This window comes from Artemia franciscana, chromosome 21 (genome assembly GCF_032884065.1).
Source record: "Artemia franciscana chromosome 21, ASM3288406v1, whole genome shotgun sequence".
In the NCBI taxonomy this organism is placed as follows: domain Eukaryota; kingdom Metazoa; phylum Arthropoda; class Branchiopoda; order Anostraca; family Artemiidae; genus Artemia; species Artemia franciscana.
The window spans coordinates 51335-79330 of record NC_088883.1 but is presented as its reverse complement, the minus strand read 5'-3'; the positions used below and the strand labels follow the sequence as shown (position 1 = coordinate 79330).

The 27996-nt window shown below is 33.7% G+C and overlaps 1 protein-coding gene across 2 annotated transcripts in view; it reads left to right on the top strand.

The window, feature by feature from the left end:
- The first annotated feature begins 2956 nt into the window (after positions 1–2956).
- LOC136041062 (uncharacterized) overlaps positions 2957–27996 on the top strand; it is a 51996-nt gene continuing 26956 nt past the window's right edge. The window contains exons 1-2 of one of the 2 annotated variants that reach the window (XM_065725612.1): positions 2957–4702; positions 15839–15994. In XM_065725612.1, coding sequence (XP_065581684.1) covers positions 15985–15994 — 10 coding nt within the window. In that variant the 5' untranslated portion in view covers positions 2957–4702; positions 15839–15984. Of the gene's footprint in view, positions 4703–15652; positions 15995–27996 lie in introns of those variants that run through there. The other variant, XM_065725613.1, reaches the window with a different exon arrangement.

Here is a 27996-nt window from a genome sequence, read left to right as displayed (position 1 = left end):
AAGAAAATTGAAGGGCAGTTAGGCCCCCTCCCACGCTTATTTGTTACCAGAGTCAACGGATCAAAATTTTAAGATAGTCATTTTGTTCAGAATAGTAAAAAAACATAAAAGTTATGTCTTTGGGGCTGACGTACTCCCCTACAGTCCCCGGGGAAGGGGCTGCAAGTTGCAAACTTTGACCAATTTTTACATACTGTAATGGTTTTTGGGGAAGGGTACAGACGTTTTCTGGGGGATTCTTTAGTGGGGGGTTGAGGGGAGTGGGCTACATGGGAGGATCTTCTTTTAAAGGAATTTGTTGTAGGAGAAGAGAAATTGCATGAAAGAGGCGCATGATTTTCTAGCATTATTTAAAAAAAACAATAAAAAATAAACATGAAAAAGTTTTTCTACTGAAAGTAAGGAACAGCATTAAAACTTAAAATGAATAGGTATTACTACGCATGAGGGATTCATCTCCACCTAAGTACCTCGCTCTTTACGCTAAAGTATTTTTAGTAATTTCAACTTTTTATTCGACGGCCTTTGCGATTTAGGGGTTATTCTTAAAGAATTGGGACAAAATTAAAGCTTTAGTGTAAAAAGCAAGGTATTAACGAGGGGCCAAACACCCTCATATACATAACAAAAATGTACGAATATAGAAGTTTGTTACACAGCCTAAGTTAATTCGTGAGTTACGTATATTTTTTACTAATAAAACGCTCGTTAAAAAATTAAAAAATCTAGTTGCCTTTTTAAGTAACCGAAACATTGGAGGACAACTCCCCAACCCCTTTTTCTCAAAATCATCTAATCAAAACTAAGAGAAAGCCATCTAGCGAGAAAAAAAAACCCAACAATAATACCCAAATTTTGTTTTAATTATTCACGTACAAAGAGCCAAAATCAAATATGTATTAATTTAAAAACATTCAGAAATTCAATAAAAAAACGAATTTTTATAGCTGAAAGTAAGGAGCGACATTAAAATTTAAAACGAACAGAAATTTCTCCGTGTATGAAAGGGGCCGTTCCCTCCTCAACGCCCCGCTCTTTACGCTGGATCACAAATCAATCATCCTAATTTTTAGTTGTGGATTAGTTTGATTATCCTTCCTGTATATCATGCCGCGGGATTTGGAGGGGACAAGGCTTTGTGAAGTTTCTTTTTAGAAGTGATGTTTCTTGTCAATATATAAATATATTCTTGTAGTTATTAGGAAATACTTGAATTAAATAAATACAACCAACACCGCTCATGTCTATAGCTCATGCGATGTTTTTCTAGAAGCAAAATATTGTTAGTAATATATCTTCAAAATACACAGTACTGTATCAGGATGCACTAACCTACGAATTTTGATTTTGTTTGTGGAAAAAAATAGTTCCTTTTCAACTTGGCTTTTTGAACACATTTTTCCGGTTCGGTGTCTGCTGTTCCACTCATAAATAAAATAAAACACATGTTTTGTATACCATATTTGTAATCATGAAATTGCGGAATTTGCTAAATTTTGTTTTGCTGATTTGGTTTGTATTGGATTTTTTTAAAATAAGTTGAATAGCTTCATCCTGGAGTGGAGTGGATAGCTTCCTCCAGAGTGGAGAGATCGTAATGAAACTTGGTGGGAAGAAGCTCTTGACTCTACCGACCTCGTCACAAGTGCCGTATGAGCTCTTGGCTCTTGTTCTTCTGTTTAATTTCTTTCCTATTTTATGAGTTGTGATGCTTGCATAATTCTAAATTGAGAAAATCTTAATGAGATCCTGGTAAGTGAAAATAGTTAAATTTTGCGCTATTGTCGAAGAAAAAGTGACCCCTGCTTGGTCTGGTATTTGACGTTTCTTCAGTTCTTTTGGTGTAATTACAAGACAATATTACCATAGTAACAAGCAGTGGACCTCAATATTTTAAACTAACAAATTTGCTAATTTAAAGAAAGAAAACAAAAGCGGCATTATCGGTCAAACGGTAGATAGAACTAATAATGTTTTTTGACACTTGCACCAATTTACAGTCGCAGTTTCTAGAAATTTTTATTTGATCATTCAATCCTCTCAATACTATCTTTGTAAAACACTGAATTATGTCATCCTGCTTTCTTTCTGTCCTCTACATTTTTAAAGCAACTGGATACCCTTTGGTTAATTTTATATATTTTGGTTAATTTTGGCACTTGGTTTTTACCAAGTGATATATAGTGATTGTGAATTCTGTTGGTCTCGGTTTTGATCGTTTTGGCACTTCAAGATAAGCTGGGACGATGAAATTTGGCGGGCGTATCAGGGACCAAACAAGATTAAATTGAAAATAGTCGTCTCTTCGATTCGACGATCTGGGAGGGGGAAGTGGGGGACGGTTAATTTGGAAAAATTAGAAAAAATGAGTTATTCTTAACTTACCAACGGATCATCAGATTTTAATGACATTTGATATTTAGGAGGATATTTCATTGGGGGGAAGTGGACACTCGGGGGTGTCTGAGGGGGAAACCTAAAATCTTGAAAAACACTTAGAGTGGAGGGATTGGGATGAGACTTGGTGCGAAAAATAAGCAAAAGTACTAGATACGTGATTAACATAACTGGAATAGATCCGCTCTCTTTGGGGGGAGGGTTATTTTTGAAAAATTAGAAAAGATGAAGTATTTTTAACTTACGAAGGATTGATCGGATCTTAATGACATTTCATATTACTAGAACCTCGTAACTCAGATGTCTCATTTTAAATCCCGATTGGATCCAATATCATTGGGGGAGTTGGGGGGGGGGGTGAACCGGATATCTTGGAAAAGGCTTAGAGTGGAGAGATTAGGATGAAACTTGGTGGGAAGAATAAGCACAAGTACAAGATACTCGACTGAAATTACCGGATCGCATTTTTTCTCTTTGGGGGAGTTTGGGGGGGGGAGGGTAATTCCAAAAAATTTGAAAAAATGAGTTATTTGTGACATACGAACGGGTGATCAGATCTTAATTAAATTAGGTATTTAGATGTATCTTGTGCTTCAAAGTTCTTATTTTAAATCCTGACCAGATCGGGTGACATTGGGACAGTTGGAGGGTGAAACCGGAAATCTGGGAAAACGCGAAAATTGAGGTATCTTTATCTTACAAATCGGTGATCGGATCTTCATGAAACTTGATATATAGAAAGATATTATGTCTCAGATGCTCCATTTTCAATTCGAATTGAATTCTGGGGACATAGGGGCTGGAGGGGGAGAAACAAAAATCTTGGAAATCGGATATCTTTGAAACCAAAAATCCTGGAAAACACTTCAGAGTGGAGAGATCGGGATGAAACTTCATGGGAAGAAGAAGCACTAGTTTTAAATACTTGACTGACAGAATTAGAACGGAGCTGCTGTCTTTAGGGGAGTTGAGGTGTGTGTGTTAATTTTGAAAATTAGAAAAATTGAGGTATTTTTAACTTTAGAACAGATGACCAGATGTTAACGAAATTTTATATTTAGAGGGAACTCATGTCTCAGAGCTTGTCTCAGAGCTTATTTCAAACTCTGACTAGATCTGGAAACATTGGGGAGAATTGTAGGGGGAAACCGGAAATCTTGGAAAAAGCTTAGAGTGGAGAGATCGGGATGAAACTTGGTGGGTAGAATGAAGAAATGTTGTAGATACGTAATTGACGTAACCGGACTGGATCAGCTCTCTTTGGAGGAGTTAGAGGGGGAGGCACAGTGCTTTGGCGAGTTGGATGCTTCTGGACGTGCTAGGACGATGTAAATTGGTAGGTGTGTCAGGGACTTGCACAAATTGACTCGATAAAGTTGTTTTCCCCAATTCGACCATCTGGGGGGCTGAAGGGAGAGGAAAATCTAGAAAAAATTAATTATTTTGAACTTACGAGTGGGTGATCGGATCTTAATTAATTCTGATATTTAGAAGGACCCTGTGTCTCAGAGCTCTGATTTTAAATCCTGACCGGCATTAAGCCTCTGATTTTGCTTTGAAATTAGTATATTGATTCGTAGAATTTTGCTAGAGCTTATGCCATATGAGCTCTTGGCTCTTCTGACCTTGTCACAAGTGCCATATGAGCTCTTAGCTCTTGATTTTGTTTTGTTTTTAGTACTTTAATTTTGTTTGATTTCTCGGTTAGATATGATTTTCAATTTTACTTTCGAGACTTTTGTGAAATTACAAAACAATCATAATGGCCTATAGACAAACATTAAAAAACTACGTTTTTTTGGTGTGAAGGGGTGGTGGGATTGAATGCCCCTGTCAAGGCATGTACGCAGGAATTTGTTTCGGGAGGATACAAATCCTTCAAATCCCTTATTTTGAGAGAGGTGTCAGAAGATTGTGTGAAAGTAAAAACGAATGGTGAGTTTTTTTTTCTTTGGGGGGGGGGGTTTACCCCCTGCGTACATGCCAGCCCTTGTCCTGTTCACCGTCTCGGAATTCTGTTTGATCTATTAAAAAAAAAAAAATCATTCGCTGATTCCCGTACCAAAGCAAGTTGTTATGAGACAAGCACCGTAGTAAAATGTGTCTGTTTACTTCTCATAAATTATGTTATTTTTCAGGCGCCGAATTCTCACCGTAATATAAAAGAAACGCAACTTCAAAAAACAAAAAGAAAAGCAATGTCAATAGAAGTTAGAAATGGTTGTTGGATGTTATATCGGAGAGAGGAAGAAATTCAGAGACACCCAATGTAATACCAATGGCTTATGGTGAATTAGGATATAAGGTAGAAGACATAAATCGGGAAAACAAATTTGTATTCTATCTTGGATAATGGTTGAGGAATATTGAGTCTCTTAAGATGAGATAATATTTATTTCCAAAAGGCTATCACAAGCTCTAATAGACCCGATTTCGCTTCATATGTCTAAAAAGAAAAAGCAAAACAAACTAACAACTAATATAGCAGAGCAAAAGTAGAAGAAACACCAATCAAGCATAAAAATGGGCGAGAAAAAATTTATCGGAAATGAAAAAAAAGGTTAAAGTACAAGAAATAAAGAACCTTATGCGACTAATGACAAAAACAAAGACAGAATGGGTTGGGGATAAAATAAAATCACCTGCTAAAAGAAAAACATTGCCAAATTGGCATTCCAAGTCAAATACTGTAAAATAATCAAGTCAAATTACCTGTTAAAATCAAATATTTATGATTAATGAAAGGTTTTTTCCGAAGACAAGGACAAAAGTGACATAAAAGAGGGTAGGGGGCTATTGATTTAAAGTTTCAACTATGTGAGGGATGAACGCTCTTCTACATCTTTCAGTGGAAACTCTTATTAGGGTAATAAAAGGGATTTTTCTTGAAACAATACTTGAGGGGCGAGTACGGGGGGGGGGATGATCACTAGGGAAAAGAAAAATAGAACGAGGGTTATGCAAGGCACTGTGGACAAAACGCAAGGAAATTGGTGCTCTCCTTTCCTTAAGGGTGACTAGATTTACTTTCGGAAGAAGGGAAATGTAAGGTTTTTTACCCTGATTGAAGATAATTCTCAAACACCTTTTTTGAACTGCCGCTATTCTGTCCGACAATTCATTGGAGATGCCAGAATGCCAAACAGGACAAGCGTATTCGAGGGTAAGACGTACAAAAGTGAGAAAATCCTCAACAATGTAATTTAGGACATTTAAATTTATTAAGGAGTTTGAGGAGAGAAAATGCAGTATTTGTACGTTTTAAGAAATTGTAAACGTGGCAATCCCATTTTAAGTCGCTTGAGATAGTAACACCCAGTTATTTCATAGTATTAATAGACTTTTCAGGGGGGATTGGACAGGAGAAAGAAGGGGGAGTTTTTAAGAAACTAATTGTTAAAACTGTTGACTTTAAAGGGTTTACTCTCATATCACTAGCAACAGCTTCGTCTGATATTGACTCCAAGATGTCCATTGGGTTTCAATTTTAGTTTCTAAAATATATTTCTAAGACAGTTAAATCGTCAACGAATTTCCATCTCTCCGGGAAATCGACACCAAGGCTGTTTATCATGGTTAGAAATAAAATTGGGCCTAAGAGGGTTTCCTGGGGTACTCTATTATAAATTGGGAGGGAATCAGATTATACATTCAGGTATTTGACGACTTCCGTTCTTTTAGAAAGGAAGAATGAAATTATTCTTATTAAATAGAGGTCTACTAGGAAGTCATTGGTTAGTTTTTTTTAACTTATGTATCATGGCTAATTAAATCAAAAGGTTTTGTAAGTCAACTGCGATAACATTGAGCCAGGTATTGGGTTTTTCAAGTTTATTACATATAGTGTCCAAAAGGTGAACCAGATAGTGTGAGGTAGAGGTAATGCGCAAATTTTTGAATTGTCTTTGGTCAACATTTAGGGTTATTTTACTTTCAACCAATCAGTTAAAGAGCTTTCATATAAGAGTAATGGGCCGGACACCAGCAAAATCCTGTTCGCTAACCTTCTTTTTTACGGGAGCAATAAAACCTAATTTCCAACAATCAGGGGACTTACCAGTAGAGTTAATTTCATGAAAAAGTACCGACAAAGATTTTGAAAGAATGTCTGCAAAGGCTTTAACTAGAACAATTGGATGTCTAGTGGACAGGTGCTGCACTTTTTAATGTTTCAATTTTTGCCTCAACTTCTGAGGGCGAAATAATAGTGAAATTCGGAGAGTGTAGATCAGTATCAGTATTCTTAGAGAGGGGAGGGAGGCCTTGAACTATGGAGGAAAGAAATTTATTCAGATAATTGGCTGTAACAAGGAGCTCTTCTTATAAATGGAAATCTATATTATTATGTGTTTTTCCACATTTTTTTTTTTACTATTGCACCACTGTTTTGGCTCAGTAGAAAACGAATCCTTGACTTTGCATTTGTAATACGCAGAAGCATATTTACGTATTTCTGTTTTTACGTATTTACGCAGTGAGTTAGCCTCAGATGTTTTATCATTCTGGAAAAGATTAATTTTAAGCATTATTAGATTTTTTAACGGACTAGTAATGTACGTTATGTCATTAGAACATGATTTTACATTTTTCTCAAGGAAGGATTCTCAGTATTTGGTTTTATCTCTTGGATATAAACAGGGAGATGAGGTTTTTTAGAAACTTGATTAAAGGCTGAAACTGTAATTAAATGTAGTTGACTGGCAATTATCTACTTCTATTTTATCATATTATGGGCAGTAGTTACATTAGTGATAATTTTAAAATTTGATAGCGTATTTGCTCATTTATGAATAGTCGATCAGTTCGACTATTCGAATACTCTATTTTATAGATACTTCTATTTAATCATATTATGGGCAGTAGTAAAATTAGTGATAATTTAAAAATTTGATAGAGTATTTGCTCATTTATAAATAGTCGATCAGTTCGACTATTCGAATATTCTATTTTATAGATACTTCTATTTAATCATATTATGGGCAGTAGTTACATTAGTGATAATTTAAAAATTTGATAGAGTATTTGCTCATTTATAAATAGTCGATCAGTTAGAGCAGAATAGTGTAACTTTGTTTGTAGTTAAAATTTTCAAACATTTAAAATTTCTTTTCTGAAAGAAGTAACTTCTTTTCTGAAAAAGAAGATTTTAAGCACATATCTGACAAAATTTGCTACAAAGCTTGTAAACAACGTTTGAAAACTGACCGGACCTCATTGTTTGAAATAGTTTTGTAATTACGCAGTTTTAATAAAAATATGAGTTTTTTCGAACAAGTGAAAAAGTTAAGTAGATGGTAAGGCTTTCGTAAATTTTACTACTAATCCTTAATATCTCCCCAAATATTTCAGGTAATAAAACCCCGGTGATAGTACAAGAATTGACTTATCATAGTATTAGCATATATGGTAGGTGGGTTTGTCCAAAGCTTCCCTTTCAATGGTAACTGCAAAAATTTGTTTTGGTGTCGTAATATTTACGAATGCTTACCCTTTTAGGGTTAAGGAAATATATTGGAATTATTGTGCAAGACATCTTGTGCAATGTTAATAAGGATACTCATTATTTTTTTTTTTAGAAGGTTTCAATAACTGTAAGCTCATCAATAAATTTTAATTTATGGGAAAACTCTTTAGCGAGACTGTGGAGTCGAACTTGGAGAGTATGTTGGGTTACTCCATTGGGAACAGGGAGGGTGAAACAATGAATATGGTGTTTGACTACTTGTGATTTATTTGTTGTAAAAGAAGCAACCAATTTTACTAGGAAAAGGTCAATATTGAATTCAGTGACAAGTTTTGAACTAATACATTGTAATTAACCAAGTCAAATACTATTTTGGATCTTAAATGGAGATTGATTTAAGTCAGGCATTAGGCTTTTGACAAATTTTACCAGTTAGGGTGACAAGATAAGCAATAGAATTATAGGTAGATGTGGAACTGAGGTTTCCAAATGGTCCCAGGTCTGTAAGAGGAAGAAGGATTTTTGTCTCTGCCAATAAACAAAAAATTCCTTGTATAGTTAGTTAATAAACGAGATCGGATGGACACCTTCAAAACCAGTATTCTAATAAGGGGAAATGGGATATCGTAAGGACAGGCACTTGCTTTTCTTAGCTACCCAATTCTTCATTCAATTTCTAGTGCAAAAATCACTGGAAGAAAGGGGAAATCGTGTCAACCGGTACATGATTAGACAATACAAGATGAGTTTAAGCATGATGGCCCTGAGGTTATAAATAAATTACTGAAGATTGTTAATATGAATTACGGAAAAGGGGAAGTAGCTAGTGATTTAAAAAAAAAGCTTAATTAAACCACTGTATAAGTGAGTGTGGTATTTATCTAGGCATTATTTTGGTCTTTGTAGGCAGCAAATTACTTAGTAACATGGTGATTTTTAGACTGAGAGATGCTTTAGACAAGCTTATGAGAGAAAAACAGTGTGGTCTTAGAAAGTGCTGAGGATGTCTTGGCCAAATTTTCCCTTTTAGGTTAATAATTGAGAAGTGCCTGAGTGATCAAACACCTTTAGTCCTTAGTTTTATAGATGACGAGCAAGCGTTCCTTTCTGCTGATAAAAGAGCAAAGGTCTTGTCCTTTTATGGTATACCAAACAAATATGTACTAGAATTAAGTAAATTGTACGTTAAGATAGTACGATAGAAATAAGACAGCAGTGTACCTAATACATTTCTGTGTACTAGAATTAAGTAAGAAAAACAATTTTTTTTTAATTGAAAATAAGGAGCGACATTAAAACTTATAACGAACAGAAATTATTCCGTATATGAAAGGGGCTGTTCCTTCCTCAACACCCCAATCTTCACGCTAAAGTTTCTTATTGTTTTAAAAAGTAAGAGTTGTGAGAAAGAGTCAAATTTCAGCGTAAAGAGCGAGGCGTTAGAGAGGTGACAGCCTCTTTCATATACAGAATAATTTCTGTTCGTTTTAAGTTTAAATGTTGTTCCTTTCTTTCAGTTAAAAAAAACTTGTTTTTTTTTTAATTTTTTAACGTTTTTGAAATAAGACAGGTTTAGATTTTGTCGCACCGTACATGTGTAATTAAAATGAAATTTTACATATTAACTTCACCTTTTTTTGGCTAAATGGCATTCTCAAAGTTTTTATCGAACTATTTTGAGAAAAAAGGGGATGGGGAGGGGGTCTAGTTGCCCTCCAGTATTTTGGTTATTAAAAAAGGATGCTGAAACTTCTAATTTTAATTACGGACGTTTTTATTAGTATTAAATATAAGTAACTTACAAATTAACTGACCCAACAAACTTCTCTATTTGTATATTTTTATTACGTATACGAGAGGGTTTGTCCCCTCGTCAATACCTTGCTCTTTATACTAAATTTAGAATTTTGTTCCAATTCTTTAAGAATGACCCTTGAATCACAAAGGCCGTTTAATTAGAATAAATAGCTCTTTTGAAATTACTAAAAGTAATTTAGCGTAAAAAACGAAGTATTGAGGAAGGGACCAACCCCCTCATATGCCTAATAATTTCTGTTTGTTTTAAGTTTTATGTTGTTCTTTACTTTCAATTGAAAAAACTTTTTCTTTTCAATTTAATTTCTTATGGTTTTTTTTTAATAATGCCGGAAAATCCTGCGCCCCCTACATGGAAATTCTTTTCTCTCACGATAAATTCCTCAATGGAGACATACTCCCACGTAACCCCTCCCCCGATGAACTGAGCGTTGGAAGGGGCCTAGTTGTACTTCATTTTTTTGTGGTCACTTCGAAAGGGCTATAGTACTTATAAACTCTGTTAGAATGAGGTCTTTCGCAACATTCTTGAGCATTGGGTCAGGAGGATCACCCATGAAAAAAAAAAGAATAAAAAAGAAATAAACATCAGGATTTTTCTTTGATTTTTTCATGACTTTTGCAGATAGGAGCTTGAAACTTCTAGTTCTCTGATATGCTGAATCTGATTGTGTGCTTTCCATAAAGATTTAATAACGCATTTTCTCAGGCTCGTAATTTTTATGGGTAGTATTTAACTTGATGAAACATATATATTTAAAATCAGCATAAAAGTCCGATTCAGTTGATATATGTATTGGTATCAAAATTCCGTTTTTTACAGTATCGGTTACTATTCAGCCGGGTCCCTCATTATTACAGTTTGTTACCACGAACTGTTTGATAACACTGCTGTGGTTAAGGTAGAACATGATGTTAGTGGCTGGTTTCGTATTAAATCAGGAGTTAATACTGGAGACTATAATGCTGGATTAATACTGGAGACTAGGTAGAGGCCACAAATTATTGTGTGATGGGTGCTCAACAAATATATTATTTTTCTGACTGAGGGTAAACTTGCATTAACTATCCTTGAGTTAATTCCTAACTATCGGTAACAGGCGAACTCGTCGTTTATCCTTGATTTAATTGACGCTATTTGATTTTAAGTCCCCTCTAATGGATAGCAATCTCAAATGCAGCCCAATAAAACTAAATTATAAGACAATTGGTATAATAGTTCGTGTGAATTCGCTTTTTGTCTTTCAGTCAGCAAATTATACATTTGGTAATTGAAGTTTTGTTTTGGTGATAGAAATTTAGAAGGAGACATTAACTAAGTTTTTTAAATTAGTAACAAATTTAAAATTTGAAAACATATATCCTCATTTACAGGTAGTCGATTAGTTAGAGCTGAATAATGTAACTTTGCTTACGGTTCAAATTTTCAAATATTAAACATTTTCCTTTTGATTTAAGCAAATGATTTGATTTAAGCATGATTTAAGCAAATGTCAACGCCATAAAATCCAAACAGTAAGATAAAATTTAATTTTAAGATTACTCACAAGTCTGGCTGGGCCGAATTTTATCCTGAAGTAAAAGCAAAAGTAGAATAACATACAAAAGGCTTATAAATAGTTCCATATATGAAACTGGGAAAGGAATGCACTGTCATATTATGAAAACAATAAAAATATTTAAAAACACGTATATAAATTTTAGGCCATATTGTATGGACCATAATATGAAAAAAAAGATGATTTTTGTAATTTATTAAAATTTTACTATTTTATAATTTGGATATTTTTTTTGTCAATTTCTCCCTGGATATAAGGGGTATTTTTTTTCGTATCTTGAAGTCAAGCAGTATAACTTCAAATCAAGAGGCTATCCTTTGAATAAAGTTAATTTTATTGGATTTCCGGTGAAATTTTTGGGTTCCAAACCGGAGAAGCATATTCAAGATGCGGATGAATAAAGAAGGATATGTAGTGAATAATTATGTTCTATTCTATTATGTGAATATAATGGGAGGTAGATGTAGAACTGAGGCTCCCGAATTGTCCCAGATCTGCAAGAGGGGGAAGGATTTTTTTCTTCTGCAAAGATACAGCAAAGGATTCTTCGTATAGTTCGGAAAATAAACGAGATCGGATGAACACTTTCAAACCAAAATTCCAATAAAAAGAAATAGGATATCAAAAGGACAGAGCATTTCTTAGCTTCCCAATTCTTAATTCAATTTCAAATGGGAAAATCACACAAAGAAAAGGAAATTCTTTCAGCCGGTACATGATTAAACTATACAAGATGTATTTCTGAAGTATGGCTCTGAGGTTGAAAATAACTTAGTGAAGATTATGAATATGGTCTGCGCAAAAGAGGAAGAACCTAGTAATTTCAGGGAAATCTTAATTTAACTACTGTTTAAGAAAGTTAATCAGAGTGTGTGTGTGGTAATTGTCGAGGCATTAGCCTGGTCTCCTATTAAAAAATTTCTAGTAATGTATTGCTTTTTAGACTGAGAGATGTTGTAGACACACATATAAGAGAAGAAAAGAGCTGTAGCGAAGGGCTTATCCCTTATGGTATGAATGAATGAATGATTTTATTTAGTGACTAAACCCATACAGAGGGTTTCACTATCTAATCTGCAAAATACAACACATATATTAAATCACAAATACAGCTACAAAATACAATCTACTAAATAACACAAAGAAAAAAAAAATACACAATCTCTTTGTTTGACTCAAGTATGTTAGAACGGCATTTTGAGCCTTTTTAATAAATCAAATAACATTAATAATTATAATATCAGAGTAAGAAAACTCTTGTAATCTAAATTGCAGTTCGGCTCTTTCATTTTCAAAAAGTTTACACTCAAAAAATCTCCACAATCACATTTGGAACAATTACTTCTATTAATTCTATATAAAAAGGAATTTAATTTACAATGACAAGTAAAAATTTGTTTCAGTTTATAATTAGGAGAAGTTTTTGCAACTTGAAGAAGGTCATCATGATCAGCGACAATCTGGAAGGTCCAGGGCTTAACAGTTTGGCAGAATATTTCATACCATTTCATATATAGGTTTATGCGTAAAGTTTACCTAATTTCATTTAAAGTATTAGAGGAAGAAACGGAATTTACGAATACATAATTTGCTTGCGAGTCAGTATAATATGTATGTTCATTTAATTTATGGCTATTTAAATTATTTAGGGGTGACCAAATAATTTAGCGGATAAAAAAGCCTTGAAAATCAAAATCATTGAAATTCTTTGGACAGATGCTAACTTTTTAGAGTTTTCTTTTTATTCAGCGCTGATAACCATGTATGTATTGCATATAAAATGGTGGATTCAATAGCAGCTATATATAACTATCTTAGGGAAAATGGTTTAAGATCCCAAGTGGCTCTGGTGGCATATAACAACTTTAGTGAATATTATCTGGTGACTTTCACTTTACTTTCAACATGGTCATTCCAAAGTAATTAAATCCAAAAGTACTTTCAACATGTTCATTTCAAAGTAATTTAATCCAAAATTCATTATCCTATCCTGACCTATTTTGACTGCCATTAGATTCCCACAAAAAAAGAATGCCGCCATTAAAATCCCCACTTATGATCTTAGTTCCCTCCAGTTTCTTGTATATGAGGTCAAGATCATCTTTTATAATTTTAACTATTATTATTATAAATGTTTGTTACCGTATAAACCTATACGGTAGGTTTATCTATTCTATTCTATTTCTATTCTAACACACTTTACTATAATGACTTCTAAATTTATTATTATTTGTTAAATCTAAAATCTCAAAAATTAACGACGTAATTTACGACTTTAAGTTTATCATATCATTTGTTAAATCTAAAATTTCTTTTATTTGGGAACAATCTTCATTTGTTAAAATGGCTACTCCTCCACTATTTGAATGTTGATTTCCTGTTTTTTCGGTCTATTCTGGCCAAGTTATATCCCTTTAAATTGGTAATTGTTAGGTTGGACCATCATATCTTCTGTAAACACTCTATCATAGGGTTTTCATCACTTAGCATCTTCTTAAGTTCAACTAATTTTTGCTTATTTAAAATCTCAAAGCTCTAGAAAAAAGTCAACTTTTGAACTAAGACGGATAGATTTTTTTTTGACGGCACTCGATAGCTCTTGATGAGCTGATCAAAGTATATGCTATCCATTTTTAGCAGAAAAATTTCTTCATAAGATATACCAGTGTGAAAGTTTAAAGGGGTTTACAACTTCAGTAAAGTAAGGTGGACACTGAAACCAAAAATAGCCCGATACCAATTGTGAGACTTGACATTGGACCCTATACCAACTGTGAGATTTGAAGCAGCAGTCGGCTGTTAGCTCATAATCATCTTCGGCAATGAGGGGTTTGCAACTTTTTCTAGCTAGTGTACCTATCATTTGTTTCCGGTGTATTTGATGGTAAGATCAATTAGGTTCTAGTTGTAAGACATGTAGGGGACTTGTAAGTAATGATCGGCTGTTAGGCTATAATCTTCCTCAGCGATGAGGGGTTTCCAACTTTTGCTAGTTGCATTGAAGGGCTTGCAACATTTGCGACTTGGTGTATCTAGTATTTTTTTAAGATCCTTACAGATTAACAACTTCAGCATTTAATCGAAGCGAGGAAACAAAACCAAAGTATTCCTCGCGCAACACTTTACTTGGCGAAGCCAAACAAAGCTTGCAGCAACATCTTATGTTCATAAATGTTTAACGTAGATCTAGTTCATTTTGCTTACAGTTAAGGACTGCCTGTCGGTATTTAGGAGAGTTTGAGTAGTATATAACATGACAGCGGAGATTATGAATATTTGTTGCTCCTTCCCTTAAATTTTGAAAGTTATATTATTAATGGAATTCTCTAATAATCATTTTTAGGTCTCAATTCTCTAATAAATTTTAGTTTTCAGTGAAGTGCTAGTTTTTCACAAAGTTTGGTCTTCTAACACGAATCTTTCGAGTATTCTGTGTAAAAGCAAACACAAGTCTCTACCGGCTATTTTTTTTTTAGCAAGATATATTAGTAAGTTCAGTTTGCATATAGTTAGGGACTGCGTATCGGTCTTTTAGGAGGGTTTGAGTAGTATTAAACTGTGACAGCGGAGAATATCAAATTTGAAATTGTATCTGATGGGTAATCTAACTGTAGGCTATACTTGTTTTTTCTTTTTTTTTTCTTTGCAATGCTATAAGTTGTGATGCTTGCGTAATTCTAAATGAAGAAAATCTCGATGAGATCTTGGAAACTTAAAACAGTTAAATTTTGCGCTATTGTCGAAGAAAAAGTGACCAACGCCTGGTCTTGTGTTTGGCGTTTCTTCAGTTCTTTTCGTGTAATTGTAAGGCAACATTACCATAGTAATAAGCACTTGATCTCTGTTTCTGAAACTAGGAAATTTGCTAAGTTAAAGAAAGAAAACAATAGCGGCAAGATCTGTCAAACGCTAGATGGAACTAGTGATATTTTTTGACAGTAGGACAAACATTCAGTCCCAGTTTCCTCATTTTCTAGAAATTTTCATTTGATCACTAATTAGGCTACTATTTATTTATCTGCCCGGATAATCCTCTCAATACTTTCTATATAAAACGCTGATTTTTATCTTCTTGCTTACTTTTTGTACCCTACATTTTTAAAGCAACTGGATATCCTTTGGTTAATTTTGTCAATTTTTATTTTGTTTCGTTTTTAGTACTTCAATTTTGTTTGATTTCTCGGTTAGATGTTTTTCTAGTTTTCTTTTGAGTCTTTCGTTGCGACACAATCTTTGTGGTCTATATTCAAACAATAACAACTACGCTTTTTTCGGTGAAGGGGTGGTGGGATTGAATGCCCCTGTCCCGGCACATTCGAAGGAATGTGTTTCTGGGGGGTCACAAATCCTACAAATCCCTTATTATTTGAGAGGTATTAGAAAATTATGTGGAAATAAAACAAATCGTTGGGTTTCAGAGGGGAGGGGTGCATCCCCTGCGTACGTGCCAGCTCATGTCTCCCACTCACCATTTCGGAATCGTGTTTCATCTGTTTAAAAAACTACTGATTCGCAGATCAACTTACCTAAGCCCGGTGTTATGAGGCAAGTACGGTGGTAAAAATGTATCTTTTTCCTTCACATAAATTATGTGCTTTTACAGGCGCAGAATTCTCACCGTAATATAAAAGAAGCGCAACTTCAAAAAAGGAAGAACAATGTCTATAAAACCTGGCAGTTGGATGTTATTTAGGAGAGAAGAAGAGACTGAACGACACCCATTTTGATACCAATGGCTAATGAGGATGTATGATGCAAGGTAATAGACATTAATCTGTAAAACAAATTTGTATCATTTCTTGGATAACGGCTGAGGAATATTGGGTCTCTTGGATATGAAAAGGGGTGTAAAGGCTTTTGAAAACTTGATTGAAGGCTGAAAGTGAATTTACTGTGGTTGACTGGCAATAATCTATTTCTATTTTACCATATTAAATGCAGTAGTTAGCATCGTTCTGTGCTATTTCCCTTTAAAGAGTTTCATCTTTTGGATTTATGCTAGGGACTGTTGTTGTTTTCCCATGGCCCTAGAATTATGAAAAAATAGTTCTTGACTGAAAACACAAAACAATATTAGGAGCAGAACAATCCTGAATTAGCCCATAGAAAAAAAGACAAGCTTGTAAAGCTCTTCATATTCTTTTGCCGGCCATGGAATTCTCTAATAAGCATTTTTAGGTCTCAATTCTCTAATAATACTGAGTTTCCAGTAAAAGGCTAGTTTTTCACAAAGTTTGGTCCTCTAACCCGTCTTTTTGCGACTCCTCCATCTAAAAGCAAACACAAAGTCTGCCGGTCCTCTAACCCGTCTTTTTGCGACTCCTCCATCTAAAAGCAAACACAAAGTCTGCCGGCTATTTGTTTTCAGCAAGATATATCGGTAAATTCATTTTGTATATAGTTAGAGACTGCGTGTCGGTCTTGTATATGGGTATGGATACACATGGTCATCAAAATTGTTATGATCTTCATTTTCTTTCTAGAAAATGTCAATTAAGTGATTAGTTTAAATACGATTTTTATTTCATTTATTTAAGGGCTAATGATTTTATGTAAAGTATTTTAGGTCTGTCTAATCATTGACTGTATGTCATGCTAGATGTGATACACTAGGAAAAATATTAGTTTAAAACATTTTCTATTATCAGTAATTTTTTCGAATCAAGTTGGGCCGAATTCAGGCTGTGTTAAGGCAAAAAGAGTGTAAGTTCAAAAGAATTTCTTGTTGTTTAATAAAATTTTTTAATATAAAGTAGGGAAGCGTGGTACTGTTATGACCACACATACTTATTGACGATATAAAAATTATATTGTTACCAATGTTAGCAATAAGAAGTTCCTTTTTTCCGTATTGTTTTGATTTTGACCGCAGAAGTAGGCTTACCTTTTTATGGCCACACTACTTATCAGTCGTGTAACACTGCTAATAGAAAGTATTGCACAGGAAGTACTGCACATTTGTATTATTATAATAGGTATTGGTTTTACTTCATTAAAGCTTATGCTACTAGCTTTGACCTCCATTTAGAATGGTTTTTGTATGAGTTCACTTGTTTTAAACGATAAATTCTAGCCGATTTGCTGCTTTGATCAAAAGAACCGTTTGGGCAAAGCATTTGGTAAGTTGTTTTGTCAGAGGAACTTGGCCAGGCTGCAAAAAATTTTGTTACATTTTTTTTTGTTAAACTTGGTTTGATTCGATTTGACAACAGGTAATTTTTCTTCGACAGCTGGGTTTTATATTGAAAAATCAATGTTCTATTTAATTTTTGAAGAATTATTTTACTCGTCCAGAGAAAAAAAATATATCTTCGTACAGAATAGAGCTCGACTCAAGATAATTGAAGATTTTTAGGGCAGGAGTTTAAAGCGATTGAAGAGTGATCGGCTTTATTTATAAACTTATTGGCTTTCAAAATACTTTCTATTTGATTATTTGGATATTGTAGACAGAATTTTTGTAACATGAAAAGTCATACAGGTTAATTAGCATGCCATTGGTGGTGACATACAAGTTATTTAAACTTAATGGTAAACAATGAAATATATGTGATAATCCATTCCCGTCGGCTTTTATAAAAAAAAAATGAAAAAAAAAGAAAAAAAAATTCCCGTCGGGTTAAAAAAATTTTTCCGTCCTGTTAGTTTTTACCGAAAATCATCAACTCTTACTCTAATTAACTAGTGTCCTTCTGTATGGTTGTCCAGTCATCAAATCTAAACTCGGCAATTATTTCGTAATAACCACTTCAACTCTTGGGGCCATTCATTGAGCATAATTGAACACTCTTTACTGTTTCGTGGCCTAGTTCAATATTGTTGTATTCTAATGTTAAAGATGGATGAATTCTTTTGACTTCCAACATCAGTTTCGGATTCATTGTTAATTTCAATATTGTCAAATGGGCTTGCATGGCATTGGGTTTTCGAATTTTATTCCACTTTCTATTGTTTCTTCTATGATCTTTTTCAAAACTGAGCATAAACGTTTTTCAGCTATTTTCTCATTTTTCAATCTTGCATATAAAATTTGTTCATTAAACATTCCAAAGCCTTGGAAAGCGATTTCCAGGGGTTAATGGCAAATTCAGTTCGAAAAGGAGCTATAGCCCTTAGGAATGCGTTTTCAATTGTTACAACTTCGTCTTCGTTTTTCAGGTGCGTAACACTTAAAGTGACATGAAAAGAATTTTGTTTAGTTAGATCTTTTGATAGTCTCGCATCCTTTTTAACTATATGGTTTGTGCAGCCGAGACCTTGTCTTTTACTTGGACATTTTTGATTTGAATAACAAAAAATAATTGGGCCAAGGTTCTTTCCTTTTGTTGGGTTTCTTTTTCGTTGACAGGTTTGTTTACCAAACTTTTCTAAAAAGAACAGATTTAAGTTACATTGATTTACTAATGATTAGGTATAAACATTCCTTTGATGATACTGCTTTGTTATTAGAGTTCGTTAAAGGGTTTTATTGTAGTATTTCTAGGTGTATTCTTTTCTTGTGGGAATAATTAAAAATATTCCCTATATGTACTTGACTCACCAGAGAAATATTTTAATTATTTTGTAGGCGTAAAAAATGGGTGTAGGAAACAGGAGTCAGTTTATTAGCTTTCTGAACAGTTAATTTCATGATCGTTTGTGATATTTAAAATGGGTGTAGTTTCTTACTGCATCTTTCACCGCTGATTCCAGCATTTTTTTTTGTTTAATTCATGATCTATTTTTGAAAGGTCTGGTAGACTTCGGGTTTTATTTGGAAGCCAAAAGTCCTGTCGTGTAGGAACACGGTTGTGGGCAGGTCTTAAAATGTTAGGGTTCGTTTTACTAAAGGTTCTTTTCAACGGCATTTTCCCTTGTTAGTAATTGTTATTCATATAAGCAGGTTAATTACCAAATTAGCATTTACCTGGCCGGTTTGGGGCTCTTGAAGAGGCATTTTTTTTATCGGTAATGATACCAAGTTGTCTTGAAGAGGCATTTTTTTTATCAGTGAATGATTTACTCATTTTGCTCATTTTACTCCTGGCTGATAAATTGCTCATTGATGTTCTAATTTATCTTGTTTTTTGATTACTCGGCGTGACTTAGTTGTCACTTTTTCCTCTTTTGCTTGAGAATATTTTTTATTTGGTTTTGCTAGCGATATTAAGTCGAAGTTTTTATAATGTTTCTTCAGAAATTTTTGACCTTTTAGTTGCGCTTTTTGGCCTGTGCGGTGGCGCTTTGTGGCCTTGTTCTTTCTGGGTCCTTGAGTTCTTTTGTGTCTGAATCACTGTCAGTTTCTGAAGAACTTGTGTTTGTAGATTTAGTATCTAGTTCTTTAGTGGACGACATTTGAAATTTTGGTGTTGACCCTGCTTGTCCTTCAAAGATTTCTTCTCGGGAAGTGGAAGGTTTGCTAATTTATTCTTCTTGTTTATTTTACGGCTCAGGAAAGGTGAAGGATTCTTGGGAGCTTGGGAAAGAGTCAAACGCTTTCTTAGGATGCCTCCATTGTTTGAAAGCCATGTCCTTCAGAGGATGCAAAATCTGTTACATCATGGTATTGTTGTTTACTGGTGACTGGGTTTGCTTCAAATGTACTTTGTCTGTTTTTAATCGGGTAGTTAAGTAAGTCCATGGCCTCTCGCAACGTTTGTCTTTCGGATTGATTGACGTGTTCTGACCTCTTGTCATTGGGTGCATGTATAGCCTTATTTAATTCATCATATAATGTTAGGGGTTAAATATAATTGTTAGGGAATAAACACACACGCACTGTGTTTATTCTTTATGTTATTTCCTTGCTTTGCTTATCTGAATCTATGATTTGCTTTTCAGTAGTAATATTAGAGTTAACTGTTTTGAGGGACTCGAGATGTTACGGGGGGGCGGTTTCTTATTAAGTATAGTTAAGGGGATGTACAAATCTGAACATGGGAACATGGTAGTTAAGGGGTATAGACTGAGAGGGTTTTATTGACAAATCTCTATAACCATGGAGACAAAATCATTATCGTGATGTTCAGGTCTCCCGAGTTGTGCAGATTCCCTTGGGAACGATCCAACAGACAATAGGAACTGTACCTAATACCTTGACTTATAGACAAAGACAATTATTGACAATAACTTTATTTTCTTACTTCGTATACAACTTCAGATAAAATGACTTCAATATGAGTTAGCTGTATGTTGTGCATCAAAGACAGAATTTTACTGAATACTCTCCTGGCTTCCAGGTCTACCTTATATATCCAGAATCAACCCGGATTTCTAAATTGAGTACTGGGTAGATTGACATCAGAAATGTTGCAATACAACTGTTCTTTTTGTTACCCAACATGGTCTAACCTGCTTGCAAAAAATTTATTACAATGAGGATTTTCACCTCTAGTTCGTTGACCAAACCAGTCATAGAAATCTCGTTTCTAATTGCCTTTAATCAAAAGTTACATTTTTGAATCCAATTTTGATAGTTTAAAAAGTATCATCTTTTGCTTGCTGTAAATCTTGTGCCAAAACCACGAATCCTTTGGGATGATGAATTTAAACTTTAAAATTTTTAGACGTTTAAGAGATTCTTATTTTAAAACTTTCTAAAGTGAACAAATGAGGGATGTGGTTCTGAGTTCTGTAAGGGGGAGGGGGTTGCTGGTCCTTATGTCACATATCCTCTATCCCGCTGTAGATTGACGCCCTCGTCAATCAGAACATTCCCTTTCCTTAAATTTTACCTTTCTTAAAATTCTTTATTGTCAAAATATTTTTATTTTAATTCTTTCACCTCAAAAATGACTATTTAAAGAAAATGTATATATTCCTACACCTTGTATTGAACCTACACCTTACACTTGAATTACATTAATACATTACTTGACATGAACAAGGTTTACACGTGAATACCTGATTCAAATTGTTTTTTTTTATTTGAATTTTTTTGTATTGTATTTAGTTTTCAATTGATACCAGGTATTCTAACACTAAGGCATACAAATACATTAAAATTATATGATAAAGATTACACTGACACATTTACTTAATTCAAATTTCACTATAATATTGGCATTTTCTTGTATTGTTCGTCACTTATTGTTAGATTTAAATTTATTTTAATTTTAAATTTCACTTTAATATTGATATTTTCTTGTATTGTTCATCACCTATTGTTAGAATGTTAGTTTTACGCATAATCACTATTATTCTATTTTTGCCCATTTCACTAATTGAACTGATGTCTAAGGATAATGTCATTTTTCAGTCTTTCACCTCAAATCATATTTACTGCTTGAGACTTTAGCAATTGTTGAAGTTAATTTTAATTTTACGCTTTCTGACAAAATGGGAAGTGCGGGACCCGGGATACCTATCCCCTAGCAATTTAAGTACAATAGTACAGCTGGTACTACGGCTCTTCCGTTCCGTTCCCGCTCTCTTCTGCATTTGTATTGTTCTTAAAGAGTTTGTTGATTGTTTTATGAGGCTAAGGTAATTCTTAAGACCTTACTTGGCAAATGTTGCAAAAGTTATTAATTAGGATAAGTTGTTTTCTTCCAAATCTTCATCTGTGTTTGTGACGTTGCTAAAGTCGGGTTTCAAGTTGGTGCAGGCTTTACGTCGTGATGTCTTCGGGAGCGTGTGGTGGGAGTTCCTTCTTGGTTGGATATTGTGTCGGCTCAGGTCTCTATGATTCAGTTAGAGGGAGGAAGATGATTGCAGGACAGTAGCTGTAGCTTGTTTGAGCAGTCTTACTTGGGGCGATAGCTGTCGGTTCAGTCAGATTTGTGATTTGGGCAATTTTTGGCGGTTGATAAAACATGATAGGTGTTTCTTAATTTTGACCATGCCATATCGTCGGCCAATGCCAGAGTATGTCAATTTCTATAATAAAAATTTCTAGGCAGAATCATATGGTTATTAAACAAAATAGCAATAATAGTACATAATTATAAAAGTATTGTTATAAAATATATGTGAGTCACATGATCATCGATTAACATTAATTATTGTGACATTTAATTGCACTTGTTTCAAGGATGATTAAGCATATGATAAATGTGGCAACGTATTAATATTTTGCTATGTTAATAAGAAGCACTGTTCAAAAGCAACGGTTAAGCACATGATTAATTTAGAGGTTTTATTTTACTTTTTATATATTTCTAATTCTTTATATTCCCAACGCATGACTTTGTAGAAAAGAAACGTCAATTTATAGCGTCATAGCCTTTCCACTGTCATGTATTAGGAATATTTTGTCTTAGGAACACAATGTCGAAAATTAAAAGAGATAACCTCTATTCTCTTGTTTATATTAAAAAATGGACAAGTGATTTGTACTTGTCAGAGACTTTACATAAAATTTTTCTGCCAAATATTTATTTATTTTCGATGTATATCCGCCGAAAAGAAATGCAATATATTACATCATTGCCTTTTAGCTAACTTACATCAATAATATTTCTTAAGGTAGGGACAGGATATATGAATATAAGGGAAAAGACCTCGATTTTCCTGTACTGTTATATCCTCCCATCATCATGGCTTAAATATCATCAGGAGCTGTAGGGTTTAATTGATGCATTTCCTGTGCCTCAATTACATCGTTTTTTGTCCTTTTTCATCTCATTTCAATGTCAGAATGTCGAACGTCGAAATTTGTCATCTACTACTGATCACAGTAACTGAAAATTCATCAATTTAAAAATACTTTTAATAAAACTATAAAAATGAGTGTTCACTTGATCCCTCTAGTGTTTCCGAGTAAAACCCTTACGTTGTCTACGTTTTTAAATTTTATCGTGCACTTACAACCTCATGGCACTAGTGCTACTTTATTTTTTTCAGCTGTATCACTTACTGCTACATTTTCAGTCACACTAGTGGCTTCTAGTGCCAGTCATTTTTACTTTTAGCAAATAACTTTTAGTTTATATAATGACAAGTTGAAAATACTGATAAAAGAGTCTCCCAGGATGTAAAATAGTTGCTGTCCGCTTCAATCTAGTAGAAAAAATTTAACTGATTGTTTTCTAGTGTTACTTCTACACTCATGTCATCCATCTTTAGCCTTCTTGAAAAGCGATACAAATGAAGCATCTGAATGCAGGTCGGTGAGTTTGCTTCTTGTGGCCTGAAATAAAAATAAAAAAAACTAAAAAGAAAAAGAAAAAAAAACTATAAAAACTACAAAAAGTAAAAACCAAAAAAAACTAAAAAGAAAAAAAGGGGAAAAATACAAAAATTTATTTCATCATATAGCATTTCAAAAACGAATGTATATACAGACCGGGACACCGGGATACAAATGACGACCGGGACACAGGGAATATAAATGACGACCGGGACACAAGGACACAACTACAACGGGGACGCCGGGGGGCACATAAATGACGACGGGGACAGAGGGAATGTTCGATTAGCAATCACCATCAACAAAGCTCAAGGGCAATCATTAGAATCATGAGGTATAACTAAAAAAATCTAAAAAAAAGGTAAAAACTAAAAGAAGACTAATTCAAAAACGAATGTATATACAGACCGGGACACCTGGACATAAATGACGACCGGGACACCGGGACACAAGGAATATAAATGACGCCCGGGACACTGAAAGAGAATAGTTTACTGTGAGTAGCGCTCTTATTGTTAGAGATATAAGAAATACCACAAATATGGTGATTATGAAATTGTACCACGAATTTGTTGAGAATAATCCGTATTGGCTTTCCACGTACTTTAATCTTTGGTCTTCGGTCGTGAACAACGGTATTTGTAGATCTAATGCCTCTTTTTTTTTGCTAACTGCATAGTACCCTTAATCTTCTCTATCTTGGGCCCTATTGATGTTTTTGATTCTTCGTTGTTCATGTTCGGTATTGTAAAATACAAGTTTATTCCTTGGAAGTTTATTAATTTTGGGCTCATAACATTTGTGCTAGTTGTGATCAAAGGTGTTTGTACAGTTGTTTCTTTTGTCACAAGTCTGCAACCTTGTTTTATTGTAATCGTTCCAACGTCTTGTAACAGTATTTCAGTTCGATAACTGGGGTCAATCTTTTCTGTATTGTTGTAGCAGGTTAGAGTTCCTACTGTCTTTTTAGGTACTGTAAATAACCATTAGTCATTTCGTAAATTAATGAAGATTTCTCTTTTTGTTCTTCCTACTAAAGCATCACATGAGTTAGGAATATCTTGTTGTTGTGATTCCTTTAGGAAGAGATCTAGCATGCATGATCCTATTTTTACATTATATATAGGTAGCGTTAGTTGGCAGACTAAATTTTTAAATGACACGCATTCTTTTAAATCCTGGGAATTTGCTAGTGCATATTTTCTTCTGTCTGATCAATCAGCATATATTCTGCTTCAGGCATAATGCTCATGAAGGAGTTGGTTTTTTTAATATTAATGAGGAAAGTAGATATTTTGTATAGATCATATGTGGACTGTTGATTAATTACTGGGATTGTAACTACTGCAAAAAGTTGTTAATTAATTTCGGTTATATGTACTTTTAGTTTAGTATAATATAAGAATAGGTTAGCAACTTCTGGTTCTACTGGTAAATGGAGGCCAAATGTTAAGTTTGTTTTTATTTCGTTTAGGATGGTTTTTAGGTCTGAGGGGTCTACTAAGTCGTAGGAAAGGGATCCTCCTGTTAATTCAAATAACGCGAACTCAAATTTACTGACATCTGTGGCTAAATTCAATAATGACATTATAATAATGTCAAATAAAACTGTTGCTAAACTAGAATCAGAAATTACTCTGTCGACCTCATTTTTTAAATAATTCATTGTGTTGCCTGTTCTTGAGATTTTTTTGGATATGGTTTCAATTTTATCTTTTTGATAGTTGGCAATACTCGCTTGTATTTTTTGTACATGTAGTGTCGTATTCATGGCAGTATTTAATCTTTTAACATTATCTCTTAATATATTTAAATCTTCTTCAGTAGACAAACCGTATAAACGAGAAGCAAGTTCCCCAATTATTGGGATTAGGCTAGTTGATCTTTTATATTTTGTTTTACGGAAAAATACTTCAAATATTCGTGTCGTACTTTGTTTAAGTTTCTGTATTTCTGTCTTAAAAAGTTCAAATAATGCTTCCAATTTTTGTCTGTATAATATCAGGAAGGCTTGGTGAGTGGGCATTTTGTAAGCGTTTTCTATAGTTCATTCTGGGAGGAGCTCTAACTCATTTGCTGTTGGCTCATCAGCCATTGCCAGTCTCGCACAAGTTTTTTTTACCGTCTATAGTCCAACATTCTCCCCAGTTATTTTCATCTTGGCATTTTTTGTGCTCATCCATACATTGTGTTCTACCATAGTCGACGTCAACAAAAGGAATTTTCCATCTAACTTGTATTCTTCCTTTTTTTTTGTAGAAGTCCATATCCAACTAGTGGATCTGAATGGTTGTCTCACTGTTATCAAGATTTTGTCGTTGTTATCTGGTATTAGTATATTAGGGATATTTTCCGTAGTAATTTCTGTTATTGAGGGATCTAATTCCATTGGTTGTTGGTCAATAGTCGTGGTTATAGTTGCGGGGAATGTTTTTCCAATTTCCGTTCCTGTAGTATATTCAGTTTAGGATGTAGTTTCTTCTTTCTGGGTATTGGATTCCTAGAAGGTAGTAGCTTCATATTTTTTTGATGTACATTTTGAGGTTTCTGCTACTTTGTTAGTGGTCGTCTCTATATTATTATCGTTTGTAATATTTGGAAGGCGGGAGGTTTTGTTGTTCCATGTAGTTTCTGTTGTAACATTTATTATCCTGCAGAAGTACTGGCATTTATATTTTGGTTTATCTTTACTGTTAGTGGTATTAGACATTACTTCTGTCTTCTATACCCTTTATTGTTTCTGGTATTTTTTTTTTTCGTGTTACAAGGCTGGACTCAATTACATCTGTTTGGACCTCAGTTGGAACGATTTCTTGTGTAATTTGTGGAATTTTTGCAATGGGTTCGGTTTGGACCTCAGTTGGTGTTATTTCAGATAAATTTATTTCCTTTTTTATTGATTGCTTGTCGATCCTACTAGATGACTTTGGTCTGTTCTACAACTTTTTAAAAAAATCCCATACTTTGGGTAACTCATTTAAAACTGCATATTGTCAATCATAAAATTTTCTTTCTCTTAATTTGGTTTTAATTGGTTTGTTTATGCTTGGGTTTTCTATATCGTTTGTATCTGGGTTTTGGGTTTCGCTTGTCGATCTTTTTCTCCTCTTTCTTATGGCTTTCCCAAGTCCTATGGCTTTATCAATTTCGGCCATTTTTACATCGAAATCATCTATTAATTTCTTTGTCTTGAGTTTTGGGAGAATTTTGGTTGGTGCCTCTTTTTTCTCCTTATGGGTACTTTTGCTTGCTTGTAGTCCCTTGTCCGATTTTAGGAATTGAAAATTTGATTCCTTTAGGTCATAGGTATTTTGCTCTAGCCTTATTACCTGTTGGAATAAAGTTTCGAATGGTTTAGGATCTAGTGTCATAAATATTTTCCACGCGTTGTTACTGGTTAGAAGTGAATTTTCATGATTGAAAATTACTCCATGTTTTATGATGTCTTGTGTGTTGGAATGGATACACAGGGTCATACATATTTTTATCAACTTCATTTTTTCTAGAAAAGTTATTTCAGTGATTAGTATAAATAAGATTTGTATATCATTTATTTAAAGGATTGTGGATTGTACCTCTTTTTTTTTGGGGGGGGGGGGAGTTTAACTGTGTTGGAGCTACACCACCTTGTTATTATTATTATTATTATTATTTTTTTTTCCACTACTACCACCAAGATTAGATGTTAATAGCATTAGTATATAAAACAAACTGGTATAAAGTAAATTAACTTCCTATTCTCCAAAGAATTATGTTACTTTTTCTAGTTAGAACTTAAAGTATAAGTTTTTCTACAGATTTCTTGTTAGTTTTGTAATATTGAAGATAGGTCCTTTTTCATTAACTTTTTTAAATTCTGATTTTAAAGAATCACAAGTTCTAAAGTTCATTTCGAATGTTTGGTCGCTGTTTTCGATGTTAATGCACATTAGATGATCTACCAGACATTTTGGTATTTGGAAACTTTCTATGTATGTATAGTTTATGTTCATTCTTTGCATGATCGTCCGTATTTTTTCTCTACATAGTCCTTTTAAACTTGATTGATCGGTTTTAGTGCGAATTATATTATATTTTAATAACTTATAACAATATGAAGGATTGACAAAATCTACAATGGTTTCAGATACGATAATGTCTGTTTCCGGAAAAACCTCTGACGAAAAGTTTTGTTTGTTTTTGTGTAAGTTTACTGTTAGTTTTTTAGTGCATCGTAATCTTTCTTATGTAAAATGGGACATCCCTCTAAAATGTCATTTTCTGAATTAGTACTAGTATATTTGTTGTAAAGTGAAAGAATTAAGTTTGATTTTATTGACAATTTGAAGTCTTTTTCTGCTAGTATTAATATAAGATGTAGAGGCCAGATAATTGTAAAACCATCTACGTCACGCATAATATCTAGACTTTCGCTAATGAGGTCTGCTATCAGGGGGTAAGCCATCTTCTTGACCTTATTAAGTAGTGCTTCAAAAGTGATTGATTAAAGTTTTCTTATGTACTCAAAACTCTCCCTGATTACTTCTTGTGAAAATTGACAATATAATATGATATTCATTATATCTCTTATTAAATTACTTTTAATAATGACGAGGATTGACAAAAATTTATAATCCAGATTTATTACAGCTTTTCTGATCATGCTATCCATA